We start from the raw sequence: 18,926 nt of genomic DNA, 5'->3' as shown, positions 1-18,926 counted from the left end.
CAAGAATTTCAAGTGTTCATCAAAGGAGGAGTGGTTGTTAATATTTGGGTCTGGGACAGGAATGAATAATCAGTATTTCTCTATTGAGAGAGGGGGAGATGGAGACAGTTGGATAACTCATCAACCAAGATGCCTTCCTAGGACACTTCTGGAAAAAACTAAATGGGAAGCTTTTCATAATCTGTATTTTGATGAGCAAGGTTGCTAATGGCTATTTTTGCTCTGGGTCTCTTGAACTTCACTTTCAAGTGTAGAAAGTGCATTTCTGGGCTGTGTGTGGAGCATTACCTAGGAGTTTGGTTTCCTGGGTTCCTTTCATCTGCTCTCCTGCAATGCGGAAGGAGCCTAGCCTGGTCTCCAGTTTCTGATTGGAGTTACCACTGGCCCAAGCCACTGAGCTGTTAGTAATTTGCTTTTGAGAAGTAAATAGAACCTTGCCAGTAGAGAACCCAGGGGTGTGGCCAGTAGTTCTTTTCCCAGGCTCCTCCCTCCCCACCCCCCAAATGACCTTCACCTTCTTTCATAGCTGGAGAGCAGCCAAGTCTGGCCTAAACAATACTCTCAGCCTCATTGGCTCTTTTGCTTTGCAGCCACTGCCACCCACAGTGGTTAAGGTCCTTCCCACTAGGCCTCTCAGTGGGGTCAAGGTTTTCTAACTGAAAGGCAAACACCAAAGAAACAGTGAAAAATATCGAGTGTCCATGGCCTTTAAAGGATCAGTGTTTGAGTCCTGCAATTTAGGAGATAGGGCAGGGTCTTTGTCCTGAGGTGGATGGGCGTCTTCATTTGATTCTGCAGAGGCCCAAAGCACCGGCCCCAAACATAGGCTTTTGGTAAATGTCCAAGACCTGATTGGTGCCACCCCAGGTGTCAGGATGGATGTAAATATCACCCAGCATCCTTGGAAACTGCCAATGAATGCCGTTTACCCACAGCGAAAAGAAGCAGCGTAAACTTGTAAGGTACAGCTGCCTGTCATTACAGGCATTAACCCTGCCTGCTGACGGTTGGCAGTGCCAGGTATCAGAGACCTATGTGTTCACTTTTGTCCCAAAATCGCATGGCCTCAAAGCCAACATTCCAGATCAGGGTCAGTTTCTCCAACATTCCCATAGGTTTGGGGTCATGGAAAGTTTAGTGTCTAGAAACTGAGCTACTGAGAATAGGTATACTGGTCTGTTCCTCTGCCCTGTCTGAGGCCAAGGCCATTTCCAGATGTGGTGGCAGGAGCAAAGCAAGGCAGCTACATAATTGTCAGGTTGCTTCAGGGAGGGGAATGCTCCAGAGAACCACCAGACTTCTCCACAGTTGGAAAATCAGTTGCTCCCCTTTTCATTCAGGGAGTTACAACAGCCATCCTTTACTGAGCACTTTATGACGACAGGTACTATAAAATCCACAAGGAAGACATTATCTCCACGAGGAAAAGGCCTGTGTCTGTCTTGCTCAGTGTTACATCCTCATCCCGTCCCGTAGTAAGCACTCCTATTTTGTTGAATAAATCAAGCAGGTAAAATAGGAATTTCGTGGAAGAAAGAATAGGTAGGACATGGTGTGCCCTGTGTAGTAGTCTTGGCATAGCCTGTAAAGACTTAATTGTGTGGAAAAAAAGGAAGAGAGGGAAAGAGGTAAACCTGAGAAAAAATAATGTGGAGTGGTAGAAAAAAACAGCCTGGGAGGCTGGACACCTGAATTCAAGTCCCATTCCTGTCACTAGTTGTGTAACTTCAGGCCAGTCATTTCCTCTTTCTGAGTCTTAGTTCCCGCATCCATAAAATATAGGTATCAGATTAAACAAATTGATTTATTCACCAGATCTTTATTAAGCACATACATATCGTGCAAAGCACTGTTCTAAGTGCTAGTAATACTTTGAACAAGGCCCCCACTCTCGTAATGTTTACATTCCATAATAGGAAACCACATGATGAAACAAGTGAAATTCATGGACAGGACAACCAGGTGGTGATAAATGCTATGAAGAAAACAAAACAAGGTGATAGGATAGTACAGGGTGGTGGTTGTAGCTGGGTAGTTAGGGAGCGCTTCTCTGAGGAAGTGATATTCAGCTGAAATTCCATGCAGTGGGCTGGCCCAAGGGTGGTTGGGCAGTAAGTAATGTGTTTCAAGCAGGAGTAACAGCAAAAGAGCCAGGCAAGTTCAAGAAACAAATGTAACTCTTACATTCTAGGATTCTAGAAATAGTGATTGCTTGCATTGTTTAGCTCAGGGATTTCTATTATGAAATTGTTTCTTGGTGGCGTGGGATAGTTGTTTCTTAATGGAACTAGCTGGGTGGGGTAGGGTCTTTCTGGAGCCCTGGGATGTGTCTCTGTCTCCCTGGCTTTCCCCACAGCGCTGGTGGCTCAGCTGCCTCCCTGTGTAGATGCAGGCTCCATTTTAACTGCTGATTCTAAACGCAGACTGGAGAGAGCTGCCTCCTCCACTACTTACTCAGCCTTAGAGGCCCAGAACGCCCTCCCATCCCACCTAGTCTTCTTCCATTCTGACAAGCCAGGGCTTTGAGAGCGCAAGATTCAGCTTCCTTGTTTTCCTGTCGGAGCAGGAGCCAGAAAAATGAAACAGGAAACAGAGCGGAAGAGGAGGGGGTGGGTAGCAGAGAAGGAAAGGAAGGAGAAATGGCAGGAAAGTAGAACTGAAGATCTGGACAAAGTCCTACCTCTAAAGGGTGACAGTTGAGCTTTTAGAAAACATTCTGACTTGTCACAAGAGACCCCCTGTCCTTTTTACAAATAGATTTTTGAAGGAATTTGGCGTGGACAGAGAGAACCTTAAGAATGCATGTCTTTTTCCCCTGTGACTTCGCAAACCAAGGACAGTTCATTTCTCAGTTTTGTCTTTGCAAACAGAGTGCTGCTTGGAGCCTCGCGGAGTTCTAGGCCCCAGGCGCGAGCCTGCCCCACAGCTTGGCCTATTCACTCACAGACCTCTGGAGCTCAGATCAATCTGGAGGGAAGAGCCTTCTAAACTCCATTTTCCCCCTTCTCCAATGCAGCACTAACATGTAATTGACACTTTATCTACCTTAAACACAACAAATAAACTGAGAGCAGTTTAGGTCTCAAGGCCTGAAATGAGTTATAAAGAATCCGAAGATGCAGTCACTGGCCCCCAGAGAACTGATCTGGGCTAGTTCCTTTGCCTGCGAGATAGCAACCATCTCTTTGTTCCCACCCAGGAGCGCCTGTCGGAGAAGATAAACCCCTCCCTCGGCCAGGGCTGTGGCCAGAGGCTAACCCAGACCCTCGCACCGCGTGGAGGACAGATAACGGAAACCACAGAAGGCCTTTGAATCCTGAGAAACAAGAAATCCACCAACGGAGAAGGATTTATTATCTATTTCCTTTAAGGAGGGTGCAAAGTTGTTCTAACCGTTTCCGTTACAGGGGTACCAACTGGCCGCTCCTCCCTCACAGACGGTTTTGTGGAGTCAGCTTCTGTTTTTTTTCTTTTTCTTCTTTTTTGGCCCCACTTCGTAAGAGAGAAACGGCTTGAAGGAGGAAGGAGAAAGGAGTCCTGGGGGGAGTTCTCTGAAGTTTCCTTTACCAACCTCATTAGTCACCTGAGGTGGGGCTGAGGATTGAAGTAGGACAGAAGGGCCCTGGTAGCTGGAGGAGGGGAAAGTCAGGGGGATCCCCCACTTTCTTCACACCCAGGACGCAGGGTGCCGCTGCTGGCCACAGAAACCCCAAGAAGGCTTTTCTTTCTATTCAGAGAACATCCATTGTGTGCCAGGCCCTGTGCTGAGCTGTTGTTGCCTGACAGCAGGGAAAGTGCGGCTCTGGCTTCTGTGAACAGGCTACGGGGCAGCCCCCCAACTCCAAGAGCTTCAGCACACATCGGGAACCCAGTGGATGTTTGAAGGATGGAACTGGGGCAAGAACACCGACTGAGACAGCAGCCCTGGGGGACTAACTGAAGGTGGAAGAGGGGGCTTGAGGAGCGTGCAGTACGTGAGAGAACTCTTCAGGTGTCACCTAGGCGTGAAGCTGCCAAGGCGAAGGGGCGCGGAGTCCTATGGCTCCGCCATCCCCGCCCCACTCGCGGGGAGTCAACATGGCCGTCGCGGAGGAGGCGGGGCAGCTCCGAGTCCGGGCAGGAGGAGGGCGGGGCCGCCGTCGGCAGAGCCTGTGCGCAGGCGCGGGCCTCTCGGGGTCCCGGATGGAAGAACTGAGGTTCGGGCCGGGCCTGGGAGGTCGAAACGGGCTGGCGCTGGGGACCAGGCGCCAGCGTGGGGGCCCCGGAGTTCTTGGGGGAGGGAAGTTGTCGAAAGGAGGCCGAGGGAAATGAGGCAGAGGCTGCCGAGAAACGGGGAGCCCCGCCCCTCCGCCATTGCGTCCTCCGGGTGCCGCCTCTTCCTTTACAGCCTCTCGCCCTCCCCTGCCTTCCGGCCCTGCAGCCGGGCCGGCTCGGCCCCGCCGGCCCCCTCGGGAATAGCCAGTGGGCGGTGGCCCATTTGGGGAGAGGAGATGCCGGATCCCCGCTTGGGACTGTGTCCGAACGATGTGGGCTAGAACGGGCTTTAGACCCTGCTGGGCTGGCAGAAGGCGGCCTCTGGCTCGCGACGGCCAGCGAGGCCTCTGGCCCCGAGGACCCTTGGTCAGAGCGATTTTCCCACCCCGCAGGGATGTTAGTCTTACTCAGAGGGTCCCGGGCTCCAATCAGCCGACTTCCCTGTGTTTTCAGAGAGGGTCCTCCCTGCCATACCCACAAGAGCGTGCTCTGTCATTGGACAAGTGGGCTAGGAGTTGGGAGACCTGGGTTGTAATCCTGGCTCAGAAAGACCACATCCCCTTGGCCGGGGTGAGGCCTGGTGGGAGGACCACGAGGTTTCAGAATTTAAAAAACAAAACAAAACAACTGTTTAAATATAGCCTTCGGTGTGTCACTTGACCCCGCTGAGCCTCAGTTTCCACCTCCATAAAATGGCGATGGTAATTATACCGGCCTCACAGGATCTCATGAGATCTCTAATGTAAAAGCTGGGGAGATTTTTATTACCTCTCGGGGGCATAGTTTTCTCACGAGAAAATAAAACTAGTTGCTAAGTGTCCTAGTTCAGTCTGATTTGACAAAGAGGTTGTTGGGAAGTGAGGCTGGCAATTAGCTGAGAGAGAGAGCTCACTGGCTTTATTTTGTTTTTACTTGGTTTACCTGTAAACTACGTGTAGGCTACAAGTCTCCTGTGGTCGCTGGGGCTAGAGCTTGACTCTGGAGAAAGGAAAGGAAGAATGGCAGCCTGGTGAAGAGGCAGAGGTGGGTTATGCACTTTTCTGTTCCCAACTTCTTTCTGCATGCGGGTGGGAAGTGAAGAAGGGAAAAAGTGAATTCACCCTAGGATAGAGAACCCGCGGCCGTGTGAGGTTAGCTGTGCTTCTTTCTACGATTCTTCTGTGTTCGAGTTAGATGTGAGAAATGTTGAGTTAGGTTCACAAACTACCTCCGCTCTCTTTCAGAAGCTTGCCTTTGAACTGAATTTTGATGAGCCAACCGGTGTGGCGTTGGTGGCCCCTCCCTTCCTCCAGGCTTCCTGGTGATGGAGTAAGCATCAGGCGCCCCCTTGTGCTCAGGATACATACTGTTGCTGTTGGCCAATCTGGCTCCCTTTCTGGACAAATTTTATCTTCCTATGGCTTCTGTGACTTTGTAGTCTTGCTTTTAACATGGGTATGGTGGGAGGAATACTTGGAGCAGTGATATTATATCCAGAGCCGATGACCTGGTGATGCCATATTCTGTTCTTGCCACTTCCACTCAATCAGAACACAGATTTAAAATGCCTGCTTGTATGCTAGGCTCTGGGGATATAGTTGTGAGCAAGATAGACAAAGCCCCTGCCCTCACAAGCAAGTTAATTAAGCAATAACAATAAAGACCAGACAGCAGAGTACAATAAGAACATATCACATAGTCTAGTGAGGGTCAGAGAAGAATTCCAGAAACAAGTGATACCTAAAGGTTTAGGTATTAGCCAGATAAAAGAAGAAAAGTCTTCTAGCCCTGCCTGTTCATTTCTCAGTTTAAGTATTTTTTCCTTTAGGGATAGTTCTTCATCCCAAATTGGTGAGCTGCCTCTGATGCTCTTGCCCTCCCTTCTGATTTCCCAGACTGGTTCTGTATAGGAGCCATTGCTACTTCTTTTAGCCCAAACACTTGCTTTTTTTTATTTTTTTTAATGCCTTAAAATGCATTCCTTGCCTCACAATGGCTTTGCAATTGTTTATACGTTGCTGCCATTCCAACAAAGAGATGGGAAATAAGATTTCTCCATCTCTAGTAGTTGACTGCGTCTTCCCCCAAAGTTTGTTTTAGCAGTGTGAGCTGGCTAAAGTCCTGCCGAGTGGTGGTTTTCTTTTCCTTCTCCACTTAATTTAACAGACCAGCTGAACACACATCAGAGAGCTAAGTTGGAGTGTGTAGTCATTATGGTCTTCTAGTTCAGTTGTATGCCCCATTTTTGGGACTCTGGTTTTGGGACCTCGTTTATTATTCTGGGCAGGAGGACAGGGGCCCACACCAAATAACAGCAACCACACTATATATGTGGTAATACTTCTTCACACTTGCGTTCATTTCATCATCATGACAAGTTTGTGAGACAGGCAAAATAATCTGATCCCGCTTTATACTTAAAGAACAGGCTCAGAAGGACTGAATGAGAACTTGTGAGTGACAGAGCTAGGATTGAACCCAAGTCTTTAGTGCTTGTTTAGGGGCACTCAACAGGCTTTTAAGAGATTTTCTGTGAATTTAGCTTCCCAGTTTCATGCCTATCTGTGTGGAATTTTCCCAACAAGAATATAGTACTTCAGAGTGACACCAAATGGCATCTGCCTTCAAGATGCTTTTCCCTCATCTGGGAAGTTAGGTAGTTAAGTTTGCCTAGTAGTGCTGAAGAGGGAGTCTCCTGTGAAGAATGCTTTCCAGAATTTACTTTCAACTCATGTGTGACATTTCCTCTTTGGTTTTGGAGTTTAGAAGCCTGAGGGAGCTCAGTCCTGGCAGCAACACCCTGTATTCCTGGTGGTGAGAGGATGTGGCCCCTGGACCCATCCCAGAAAGAGGTGCTGAGGTTTGCGGTCCGCTGCCGTGTCCTGACTCTGATGCTGCAGGTCAGTCTCTGATCTTTTGTCCTGAACATGCCATTGCCACATGGCTGGGCTAGGCACTAAGAATAGTCCCTGTCTTTTTTCCACCGAGGTGTGCGCCTCCATGTGGTTGGAACCATAGACACTTAGACTTCATAGCTGAAAATGTAGCAGGACTCTTAGAAATGGTCTATTAATCCTTTGTTTTACACATGAAGCAGCAGAGGCCAGGGAAGGTTAAATGGCTTTCCTAAAGTCACATGGCCAGTTAGAGAGGGGCCAGAATCAGATCCCGGGTTTTCTAACTCCTGCACTGGTGGTCTTTCCAACAGACCATGAGGTTCTGTAACCAGAGATGCCCTTAGGGTGTGACGGCTTAAAGCATTTCCCTGGGTTCCCTTACCAGGATTCTGAGCACTGTCAGTCAGTTGAGTGGGAGAGAGGTGGCACTGTCCTGACACCGTCTGTGCATATTTGTTTAGTCAGCAGTGTCACCTACTCTTCCCCCAGATATCTCCCCTTTTTTCTCACCCACATAGCCCTCAGAATGCATTTGCACTTTTGCAACTCCCTTTCCCCTCCAAGACTGCCCTTACACATATTTAATCAAGTTTAGTATATTCGTATATAACAATATGAATTATATGCGGTGCCGAGCACAGGGCCCAGTACTTAGTAGGTCTTTAGTACGTGTTACTGTTGAGTGTACTCAACACCCTAGCTATATTTGCCTAATTATGTGTGCCTTTTAGCACAAGCTCCATTCTCTCTGAGGCTTATAGCTGGTTCCTTTGTGGAAAACTCCTATCCTCTCTCCTCCCCCACTACAGGAGACATAGCAGGCTCCATTGTGTCCCAGGTTTAGTTAAAAGTGTCTTCAACTTGGATACTAAGGCTGTTATCTGTGACTGTCACTCCTGTCCCATTTGTTTTCAGTTTGAAGTGGCCTGACCCCCCGCCCCACCCACACACCCAAAGAAAAAGATGAGAAAGAGAAAGAGCTGTAAAAATGGGTTATACTCCTGGTGCCAGGCTGGAGAAACTAACTCGATGATAGCTTTGAACCAGTATTAGCTGAGTGATTGGCAGAACCAAAGGAGCAATACTGGGAATCGGCATCTGGGATGGGGAACTGGGACAGGTGGGTTCTAATTCAGATGGTGATTTGGAAAGGAGGATGTTTCCTCTAGATTGTTCACTCAACCACCAAATTTTTTTTAAGTACCTATTCTGTTCCAAGAACTGTGCTAGGTCATGAGTATAAAAAGCCATGGTCTCTTTTCCCTTAAATAGCTGACAATCTAATGGCGCAGAAAGACATTTAACAATAATGCTATTTCATTATCCACCCCACCCCACCCCCGCCACTTCCATCTGTAAAGCTCGTGCCATCAGAGTATATTGCCAGTTACCCTTCACTGTTGCTGTCATCTCTGTTAAGGACAGCTCATTCCTTGAAGGTTTTAGCTCCTGATTGTTACTCTTTTCAGCACAACCGTTGATTTCTTGATGGTTTGAATGTTAATAAAGCTGATACACCTGACCACTGTCTTCTATCTTTCCAGCTCACTCCTTCTACCATGTTTCCCCGAAAATGAGACCTAACCGGAAAATGAGTCGTGGCGTGATTTTTCAGGATGCTCGTAATACAAAATGAGCCCTAATGCGTCTTTTGGAGCAAAAATTAATATAAGATCTGGTCCTATTTTCAGGAAAATACTGTAAGGCTTATTTTATATTATAAGCATCCTAAAAAATCAAGCTAATGCTTATTTTCCGGTTAGGTCTCATTTTCGGGGAAACACGGTAGTACCCCAGCTCTAACCATTCTTCTAACCCCTTAGGATTTATAATCCATTGATTCTACCACCATTTCATTGTCCCTCACACACCTCATGGCTTCAGCTCTGCTTCTTACCCAGCTTAGATTCCATGGTCCATCATGCATACCTGCACAACTTGGTTGCTCCCTTCTCCCTATGTCTTATTCACGAGACAGAAGCCCAACCTCAGTTAAATTCAGTTCTCTCCTATCTTGTGCCTGCATCTGTCCAGAGAAAATACACAACTGTATTAACTGATTTCTTTTTTATTCAAGATCTTTAACCCAAGTGAGTCCTTAGTGCTACCTGGCAATCTTAGTGCTACCTGGCAATATTCCCTTGCTTCACTTGGTTCTAAGACACCATGGTCTCCTGCTTTTCCTCCTAGCTCACTGATCCATTCCTTCTTTATCTTTACTGCTGTATCCTTGCCCTCTTTTGAGTCTCTCAATGTTGATGTGTCCAGGGCCAGTCCTCACATCTTTTTTTCTCTATCTGTACTTCCTCGCTAGTGCTCTTATTGTATCATACCTTTAAATACCACCCTCGTAGTTATGACTCCCAAATTTATATCTCTAGCCCTGATTGCTCTCCTGACCTCAGACTCACATCTCTCACTGCCTTGTTGACCTCTGCACTGGAATGTCCAGCTCAAACTTAACTAATCCAAAACTGAACTCCTGATGCCCCCCAACAAGTCTGTTCTTCCTCATTTTATTAAGTAGTAATTCTTTTCTTCCAGTTGCTCAGCCAAAATCCTGGTTCTCCTTCATCCCCCAGGCTCTCTTCAATGCCATCATCCCAGATCACCACGCAGAAGCCTTCTCTCCTCCTCGCCTTGCCCCCTCGGGCTCTGTGGACCAACTGGTGGAAGGTCTCCTGAGTGGCCTGTCTCACTGGGACGCTGAACACTTCCTGTTCATTGCCGAGTATGGCTACCTGTATGAGCACAACTTTGCCTTCTTCCCTGGTTTCCCTCTGGTCCTGTGGGTGGGAACTGAACTGCTGAGACCCCTGTGGGGGTTACTGAGCCTGCGGAGTTGCCTGTTAATCTCAGTAGCATTGCTCAATTCCTTGTTCTCTGTCTTGGCTGCTGTCGCACTTCATGACCTAGGCTGTCTGGTTTTGCACTGTCCCCGCCAGGCTTTTTACGGAGCGCTGCTCTTCTGCCTCAGCCCTGCCAATGTCTTCCTGGCCGCTGGTTACTCAGAAGCTTTGTTTGCTCTCCTGACATTCAGCGCCATGGGTCAGCTGGAAAGGGGCCGAAGCTGGACTAGTGGACTCCTCTTTGCCCTTGCCACTGGTGTACGCTCCAATGGGCTGGTCAGCGTTGGCTTCCTCGTGCATTCTCAGTGCCAAGGCTTTTTCTCTTCTCTCACGGTGCAGAATCCTCTGAGACAACTCTTGAAGCTGATGGGCTCTGTGTTCCTGTCCGTGCTCGCACTTGGCCTTCCCTTTGCCCTCTTTCAGTATTATGCCTATATGCAGTTCTGTCTACCAGGCTCAGCCCACCCCATCCCTAAGCCCTTGCTGCAGTTAGCTGTGGACAAGGGCTACCGGATCGCGGAGGGAAACGAGCCGCCTTGGTGCTCCTGGCAATTTCCCCTAGTATACAGCTATATCCAGGATATCTACTGGAATGTCGGCTTTTTGAGATACTATGAACTCAAGCAGGTGCCCAATTTTCTGCTGGCTGCACCAGTGGCTATACTGATTGTCTGGGCAACTTGGACGTATGTGACCACCCACCCTTGGCTCTGCCTTACCCTTGGGATGCAAAGGAGCAAAAACAGTGAGAACCTAGAGAAGCCTCATCCTGGATTTCTCAGCCCTCGGGTGTTTGTGTACCTGGTCCATGCTGCGGCACTGTTGGTGTTTGGCAGTCTGTGCATGCACGTTCAGGTGAGGTGGATTCCCAGCTAGGCAGAGGTTTCGAGGACAGGCAGAACCCGTGGGCCAGGGCCAAGGAGGACGATGGACTTCTCCCATTTGAGTGCCCTGTACCTAATTTATTCATTCAATAACTGCTTGGGGACTTTCTCTGTGCCAGACCCTGGGTTAGACCACTGAGGGTGGAACATGAATAAGATGAGATTGCTGCCCTGGTGGGTCTCATCGTAGAAATGGGGAGACAGACCTTTAGCAGATAAAGTTACAGTACAGTGGAATGGAAGAGGAATTGTTTTGAGACAAAGTACTGTAGAGGACAGAGGGAAAAGTAGCTCACTGACTGAAGGAGTTGAGGAGGGTGTCATATTTAGGCTGGGTCCTGAAGAATAAGAAGGAACTCCCTTTAAAAAACAGGGGAAGAACATTCTGGGCAAATGGAAAGGCATGTACAAAGACATGAGAGCTGTGAAAGGACCTGATCTGACTGCGATACAGGAACAAGCACAAAGGACCTTCCCCTAATGCTCAATTATACCCAGAACGTCCACGTGGATGTTGACTTTCTGAGGTACTCTTAGCTCTGGCCGGTGCTCCATTATCAGAGGAGATACCTTGTGCATGTTCAGGGTGGTGGTGGGCACAGAGGGATGGGAAGGCTTTAATCAGAGATTCGATTTTTTTTTTTTTTTTTTTTTTTTTTTTTTTTTGCTCCTGGCTGTGGCCCTAGTTTGAACATAACCCCGAGGAAGTCTTTTTTGTCTCCCTCCTGGCCACTCCTTAACAGTTTCTGCCTCTTGGAGGCACACATTCGCTGACTGTTTATAAAATTCTCTGAGCTGTGTAAGAAGCACAGGGGAACATTGCAAGTAGCATTCTGTGTTTTAGCTAGTAAAGGGAATGCCAGCAAAGCTGAGTTTCCAGATTAGATGAAGGAGGCTGAGCTCTGAACTCCCCTAAGAGGGAAAATGTTGACCCATAGTGTCCCCTGCACCCCTTTTTCTCTGCTTTCCCATGGGATGAGGGAACTACTTCAAGTTCCCAAAGCCACACACCACAGCCTAGAATTTAGAGTCCAGGCCCTGGGCTAAAATTGGACCCCGCAGTGTTTTTTATATGGATTGGCCCATTATTGTGATAATTAGTCTGTAGCTGTGTTGACTTGTAACATGGAGGTCATCTGGCTGGTGTCACACACATCTTTATAAGGCAGATCCTAAACTCTGTTAAATTTCATTTCCAGTATAATGCATTTCTAGTCATGGGGTTACAGTTCACCCAGCAGCAGGGAAGCCCCAGGCTGGTCCAACTTGAGGCAGTGACATTCCAATAAATGTGTGGGTTTTCCCTTCTTATGATTTCCAGGTTCTCACCAGGTTTTTGGGCTCTTCTACTCCCATTGTGTACTGGTTTCCAGCTCATTTGCTTCAGGATCAAGAGCCACTGCTGAGATCCCTAGAGACTGTGCCTTGGAAGCCTCTTGCAGGGGACTCCCCACCAGGACAAAAGGTCCCAAGAAATTCTATCATGGGTCTTTTGTACAATTGGAAAGCCTGTTCTCTAGTCACACAATGCATTCTAGGCTACTTCCTGACTTACTGGCTCCTGGGACTACTCCTGCATTGCAACTTCCTGCCTTGGACATGACCTGGCGTCTCCGGGGACAGACTTGAAGCAGACTTCACCCGGGGTCTGGAAGTACATGCACACAGTGGGACTGCCTGCCCGGCCTCGGGATCCTCACTTTGTCCATTAGAACCTCTCTCTCTCTATTTGAAGATTGGATAGCAATGGGAGCAGTATGAGCCACAGAGAGCCCCTTCAGGTCCTGGCTCTGGAAGATTTTAGAGTAGTAACTTTTCACAGTAAGTGAAGAAATCTTATTCCACGTCTAAAGTATACCTGGATCTGTCTCATCAACCAACCACAGCAGACATAGTCATACACTTACACGGACGCACATGGAAATTTAAATGTAAATTATTTAAATATAAATTTCTTCAAAGGCTCTAGCTGACAAGCTGGTAATCTAGTCCACTCATGATGACGGAGGCGTGAACAATGTAGTGGTGATAGTAAGGAAAGGGGGACCTTCTTTTCTAAATGGGACGTTGTTTTTGATGGTTTTTTTTCATAATTCATTTATTTACATGAAAAAATCTTATAAAGATATGCAAATTAAACAACTTTTAGTTGTATGTGCAATTAGTTACCTTTTAAAAAAGAATACAAATTACCTGGGGAAAAGTCACAGTAGAAAAGCATTACAAAAGGAGGCAGGAAACCTAGATTCTGCTCCTCTCAGTAAAACACACTTTCGGGCTATGTGACCTTGGGAGATTTTTCACGCAGAGCTTAGTTACCTCTTCTGAAACTAGGGGAAATGATATTATCCCTTTAAGGGAATGAATGGGGGAAACTATGTAATGTCTTGTAGGTAAATCCCTTTTCTGCTCTAAGATCTTAAGAGCTGCCTTAAACAATGGAATCATCTCAGTCTAAACATTTATGTAGAGGCTCAAGTATGTGATTTTAGGAGAAAAGATTCAGATCTCTTGCTTTCACCACTTAGAAAAAACTCTTCCCTTCCTCGAATGCTACTCTGAGGAATAACTTCAGTGACCTTTCCTTTGAATGAGGGAAAGCAGTGACACTTGGCAAAGAAGGCTCCTTGTCCTGCATAAGTAAACCTGTGCCAGCAACTACATGGTCAAAGTGGTGACTTGTTTTCCTGCCATGCCCAAGTGCCTGTGCTTGCTGAATTGGCTGATGTGGGCCAGAAGAGCCAGCATGGCAGCATGAATTGATAAATTGTCGGTAAGTCCAAAGTTGAATGAAATGGTGTCTGCCTGGCCCCCATTTGGGTATGAGCCCATTATTTCAATGGTAGTAAGATCATTGATCCCTGCTGAGCTATTTTTTGCTCATTTTTTGAGGCTCTGCATCATCACCACTCATTGCCCATTTGAGTGAAAAATTCCAACAAGCAGAAACTTCAGAATAAATGGTTAATCAGCAGCAGCTTCTGGAGAGCCCTGAGAATTGGAATTTTGACACGCTCCCTCTGACCATGACAGAAAGCTAAACGTGCCAGCTGAAGGGAAGCTCCTGGCTGAGTCCCAGCACCCTCTGTCGGAGCTTCTAGTCAGCCTGGCCAATAAGCATTTCCCATCCATTGCCCCAGCTTTAGCACAGCTGAGAGAATTTGGTCCAGAGTCAAATGCTTCTGAAAATGTACACACAGATTGGGGCAGCCCTCTGCCTTCTGCCAAGACACCCGAGTGCCCTTCTTGGCAAAAGATGATCATCCCTGCCCTCGTGTCCCTCCAGTTGGCAGAAACGGTTCCCTCCCTCCTCACCAACAGCTGCAAATCCAGGGACTTCCACCCTATGTGCAGGCAGAGCCAAGGTCCTGTTTCAGCTCTTCATTGTAGAGGCAGGAGCACGAGAGTCTTTGTCCTCATGGAGTCTCCTCTTTACCTCTTCTTGGGGGATAATCTAGGACTGATTTTTCCCCCCCTACTGAAGAAGTGACTCAAAAACTTCACAGGGTAGGGAGTGATTTCACTGCTCTGGCAGTCAGCTTAACCTTCACACTAGATCTCATCACACCCAGAAACAAGTGATTTCAAGGACAAGAGACCCTATAAATGGGAATCCTATTTTCTCAACTAATACTACCAAGGACCTAAATCACTCTGGTATTTAGCAAAGACCATTATAGTTCCAGTTGATCATAGGTGAGATAACAGGACCCCAGCTAAGTGGACGCACCTGGTGTGACCTGGAAAGAACAGTTTTCTCTCTGACCTTGGAGGGATCTAGTTGCTGTTCTCTAAGGATCTAAGGAATGGGCTGATTTTATGGCCAGCAGCTGTCCTTTTACCATCCTATTAACAGTCTTTAATAGTCTAGGAGAGGGACATGAAGGGCCCAAGGCAGGAAGCTTCCTGTTTATCCTGCGGTCTAACAATGCTGCAGCTGGGTTGGGCGTCTACAATTTCAGAGAAAAGTCATTTCCTTCGGAGACCTAGCTAAAACAGAAACCAGACACTTCATGTACCTAGAAGTAGATGCTTTTTTTGTTCTTTAATGAAGGTGGGTGGGGAGGAGTGTTTGACATGTCTTTACCAGTCCTCTGGGGGGAAAAATCACTCCTTTTCTTGAATAGACCCTCTCACCTTCATCTAAAAATGTAGTGTGTGCAAGGTCAAGGGATTTGAGGTTGATTGATTCTTTCAGCAATTATTTATTCCTATTTTAGGGAAATAAAAATGACTTGCTATGCCCCCCATCCTCAAAAACTGTCTCAGAGTTGCTGGTAGATACACAGAAACGTTAATCAAGATAGAAACTGATCAATTCTGAGGAATGAAAGGATACTTAAATATCTTGCTCTATATCTCTCTGCTTGTACTTTTTATGATGAGAATGAATTAAAGTTTTATGCTTAGGAAAAGGTAAGTGAGGTACAGAGTAAGTACTCTAAATTCACACAAATTAGAGAGCTCTACCAGCTTGGAATACCTGAATAGACTTCATAGAGAAATGGCCTTTGAAGGACAGGTAGGATTTGAAAGTTAAGAGTAGAGAATGAGTATGGGAAGCGAAAAATGGAACAGGACAGGAAGGCTCAATTTGAATAGGACTGAGGTATTGTCATTGAGATCTAGGCCTTGAAATCAACCTCAAGCCCAGCTCTGCTGTGTACTAGTGTAAATATTAGCCAGATACTGAATCTCTAAGCCTCAGTTTACTCATCTGTTAAATGTGAATAACACTATCTAGATCGTGGATGTGAATAATAACATTATACTGTCTCATAGGCTTGTTGTGGGAATTAAATGAAAAGTGTTTAAAACAGTACTAAGAAAGGAAAAGCTGCGTTTTGGACATGTTGAATTCCATCAGCACATTCATATGCCATGAATTGTGCAACTGGAGACAAGGCGGGGTCAAGGAGCCATCCACCCAGACATGATAATGACAAGCAGCCACGAGATGGGATGAGATTGTCAAAAGGAAAAGTGTTGGGAGAACAGAGTCTGCAAGACCTTGGGCAAGTGACTCAACTTCTCTAAACCTGTTTTCTCATCTCTAAAATGGAGGTGATAGCACCTACCATGCAGAGTAGTTATGAGGATTAAATGAGACACTGGATAGAGCACCAGCACAGTACTTGATACGTAGAAAGAACTTAATGAATGGTGGCTATTTTTTTTACTGTTGTTATTATTGTTATCATTACCTTTCAAGGGCCAGAAACAATACTGAGAGAAGAGCGAGTTTCATGAAGAAAGAAATGGTTACCAGGGTCATAATGCTATCAAGGTTAGGGAAAGGAGGAGAAAAGGAGGCTAACTTCTAAAACAACTCCCAGAACTCAGTGGTTTAATAATAAAAGTTTCTTTCTTGTTTGCATCATAGTTTAGTGCAGGTTTGGGAAGGGAGGCCTGTTTCATCCACTCACTTGGGACCCAGGCTTCTTCCATGTTGTGACTGTATCTTCCTCTAGAGTCCTCTGTTTTCAGAGAGGTTTTAAGGGGCCAGGCCCGGAAGAGAGCACATCACTTTCATACCACTGGCTAGAACTAGTCACATGGCCACATCTAACTGCAAGGGAGGCTAGGAAGTGGGGTTGCCAGATGAAATATGGAATGCTCAGTTAAATTTGGAATTCCATGTAAACCACAAATATTTTTTCAGTATAATTATGTTCCAAATATTGCATTGGACATACACTGAGAAATTCTTCATTGTTTATCCAAAATTCAAATTTAACTGGGCATCCTGTGTTTTTATTTGCTAAATCTGGTAATCTTACTGGGAAGTAAAATCTGGCTGTGCATTTGGGAAGAAGAGAACACAGATATTTGTGTATCACAGTCTGTCTCAGTCTCTTTCAAACCAAATACCTGTTTCTGCTCTCACAGAACACACTCACCCCTTCCCAAGGGAGATAACCCCAAATCCCTTCTAGTCACCATATTCAGCTCTAAGTCAGTCAGCTTCAGATATGGTTCCTTATGGTGATTTATGAACTAAAGAAAAGCAACTTATCTGTACACCACAAACATACAAAATATACAATGGTAGAGCCAGAATAGGGTAACCTCGATACAAATTCTGATTCAGAAAAGGAAAGAATGGAAGACGCACCACAGTCACTGGTTCAAAGCAGTTCTGATTCCCCACGGGTCAAACAAAGCCCTCTTCCCTAGGGCTGGAGGAAGATCCTTGATTAGACCCTGATTTATTCTACTAAGTACTCTTGTCCATTGTTCTTCATGGCTCCTGGCTTTGACTTCTGGGAACTTCTTCCTTGCTTATCTTCCATGGCTACATCTGAGATGGGCTTTGGGGAGTATGACCTCCTTGGAGAATATGCAGCTTTCACAGTCCATCCCTGCTGGGGCAAGCTTGGGAGCCTAAAAGTTATTTTAAATCTTGGGCAGCCAAAAGCTGTGTGTGTGTGTGTGTCAAATATACATTTACCAGTTTAACCATTTTTACGTGTAAAGTTCAGTGGCATTGAGTATATTCACATTGTTGCACGACAGTCACCACTATCCATCTCCAGAACTTTTTCATCTTCCCGAACTGAAGCCCTATACCCATTCAATAGTAACTCCCCGTTCCCCCTCCTGTGAGCCCCTGGCAGCAATCTTTCTACTCTGTCTCTATGACTGTGTACTCTAGGTACCTCATATAAGTGACATCGCATAATATTTGTCCTTTTGTGACTGGCTTATTTCACTTAGCATAATGTCTTCAAGTTTCATCCATATTGTAGCATGTGTCAATGTTTCGTTTTAAAGCTGAATAATAGTCCATTGTATGGATGTACCACATTTTGCTTATCTATTCATCCGTTGATGGACACTTGGGTGGCTTCCACCTTTTTGGCTATGAACATTGGTAATAATAATGCTGCTATGAACATTGGTGTACAAACATCTGCTCAAGTCCCTGCCTTCTTTGGGTATATACTCAGAAGTATATATTGCTGGATCATATGGTAATCCTATGTTTAATTTTTTGAGGAACTGCCATACTGTTTTCCACAGTGGTTACACTATTTTAATATTCCCACTAGCAATGCATAAGGATTCAAATTTCTGTACATCTTCCCCAACACTTGTTATTTTCTGTTTTTGTTTTTTATAATAGCCATCTTAGTGTGCGTAAAGTGGTTTTAATTTGCACTTCCCTAATTATTAGTAACGTTGAGTATCTTTTCAAGTGCTTATTGGCCATTTGTATATCTTTGGAGAAATGCCTATTCAGATCCTTTGCCCATTTTTAAATCAGATTGTTTTGGGGTTTTTTTTGTGCGTAGTTGAGTTTCTATATTTATATATATAAAATTTGATGAAGTCTGATTTATTGATTTTTCTCTTGTCTGTGCTTTTGGTGTTATACACAAAAAAATCATTGTCAAATTCAATGTCATGAAGCTTTTGCCCTATGTTTTCTTGTGAGAGTTTCACAGTTTTAGTTCTTATATTGTTTATCCATTTTGGGTTAATTTTTTTTTTAACAGAACTTTATTGGGGAACAGAGTGTGTTTTCCAGGACTTTTTCCAAGTCAAGTTGTCCTTTCAATCTTAATTGTGGAGGGCGCAGCTCAGCTCCATGTCTAGGTCCAGTTGCCGTTGTTAGTTGCAGGGGGCGCAGCCCACCATCCCTTGCAGGAGTTGAGGAGTCAAACTGGCAACCTTGTGGTCAAGAGCCCACTGGCCCATGTGGGAATCGAACCAGCAGCCTTCGGTTGCCTTAGGAGCACAGAGCTCCAACTGCCTGAGTCACCGGGCTGGCCCTGGGTTAATTTTTATATGTGATGTAAAGGTCTAACTTCATTCTTATACATGTAAATACCAGTTTCTCCAGCACCATTTGTTGGAAAAGACTGTCCTTTCCCCATTGATGGGTTTTAGAGCTCTTGTCAAAAACACTTGACCATATGTGCAGGGTTTATTTTTAGGCTATTTTATTCCATTGATCTATATGTCTGTCTTTATGCCAGTACCACACTGTTTTGATTACTACTATAGTTTTGTAGTAAGTTTTGAAATTAGAAAGTGTGAGACCTCCAACTTTATTCTTG

The 18,926-nt window shown here is 45.8% G+C and overlaps 1 protein-coding gene across 7 annotated transcripts; it reads left to right on the top strand.

The window, feature by feature from the left end:
- The first annotated feature begins 4,090 nt into the window (after positions 1 to 4,090).
- On the top strand, positions 4,091 to 13,006 carry PIGV (phosphatidylinositol glycan anchor biosynthesis class V). Of its 7 annotated transcripts, none has more exons than XM_081057929.1 (7): positions 4,091 to 4,196; positions 5,193 to 5,277; positions 5,478 to 5,562; positions 7,000 to 7,133; positions 9,713 to 9,873; positions 10,171 to 10,834; positions 12,185 to 13,006. In XM_081057929.1, the coding sequence occupies exons 4-7, from the start codon at positions 7,056 to 7,058 to the stop codon at positions 12,464 to 12,466; spliced, it is 1,185 nt and encodes a 394-aa protein (XP_080914055.1). In that variant the 5' UTR covers positions 4,091 to 4,196; positions 5,193 to 5,277; positions 5,478 to 5,562; positions 7,000 to 7,055; the 3' UTR covers positions 12,467 to 13,006. The 7 variants fall into 7 exon arrangements, with proteins under 7 accessions (XP_080914055.1, XP_080914054.1, XP_080914050.1 ...); XM_081057928.1 differs by adding an exon at positions 11,237 to 11,390 and having other exon boundaries at positions 9,713 to 10,834; XM_081057924.1 differs by having other exon boundaries at positions 9,713 to 10,834.
- The last annotated feature ends 5,920 nt before the right edge of the window (positions 13,007 to 18,926 follow it).

This window comes from Rhinolophus hipposideros, assembly GCF_964194185.1.
Source record: "Rhinolophus hipposideros genome assembly, chromosome: 8".
Lineage (NCBI taxonomy): Eukaryota > Metazoa > Chordata > Mammalia > Chiroptera > Rhinolophidae > Rhinolophus > Rhinolophus hipposideros.
This window is presented reverse-complemented; position numbering and strand designations above follow the sequence as displayed.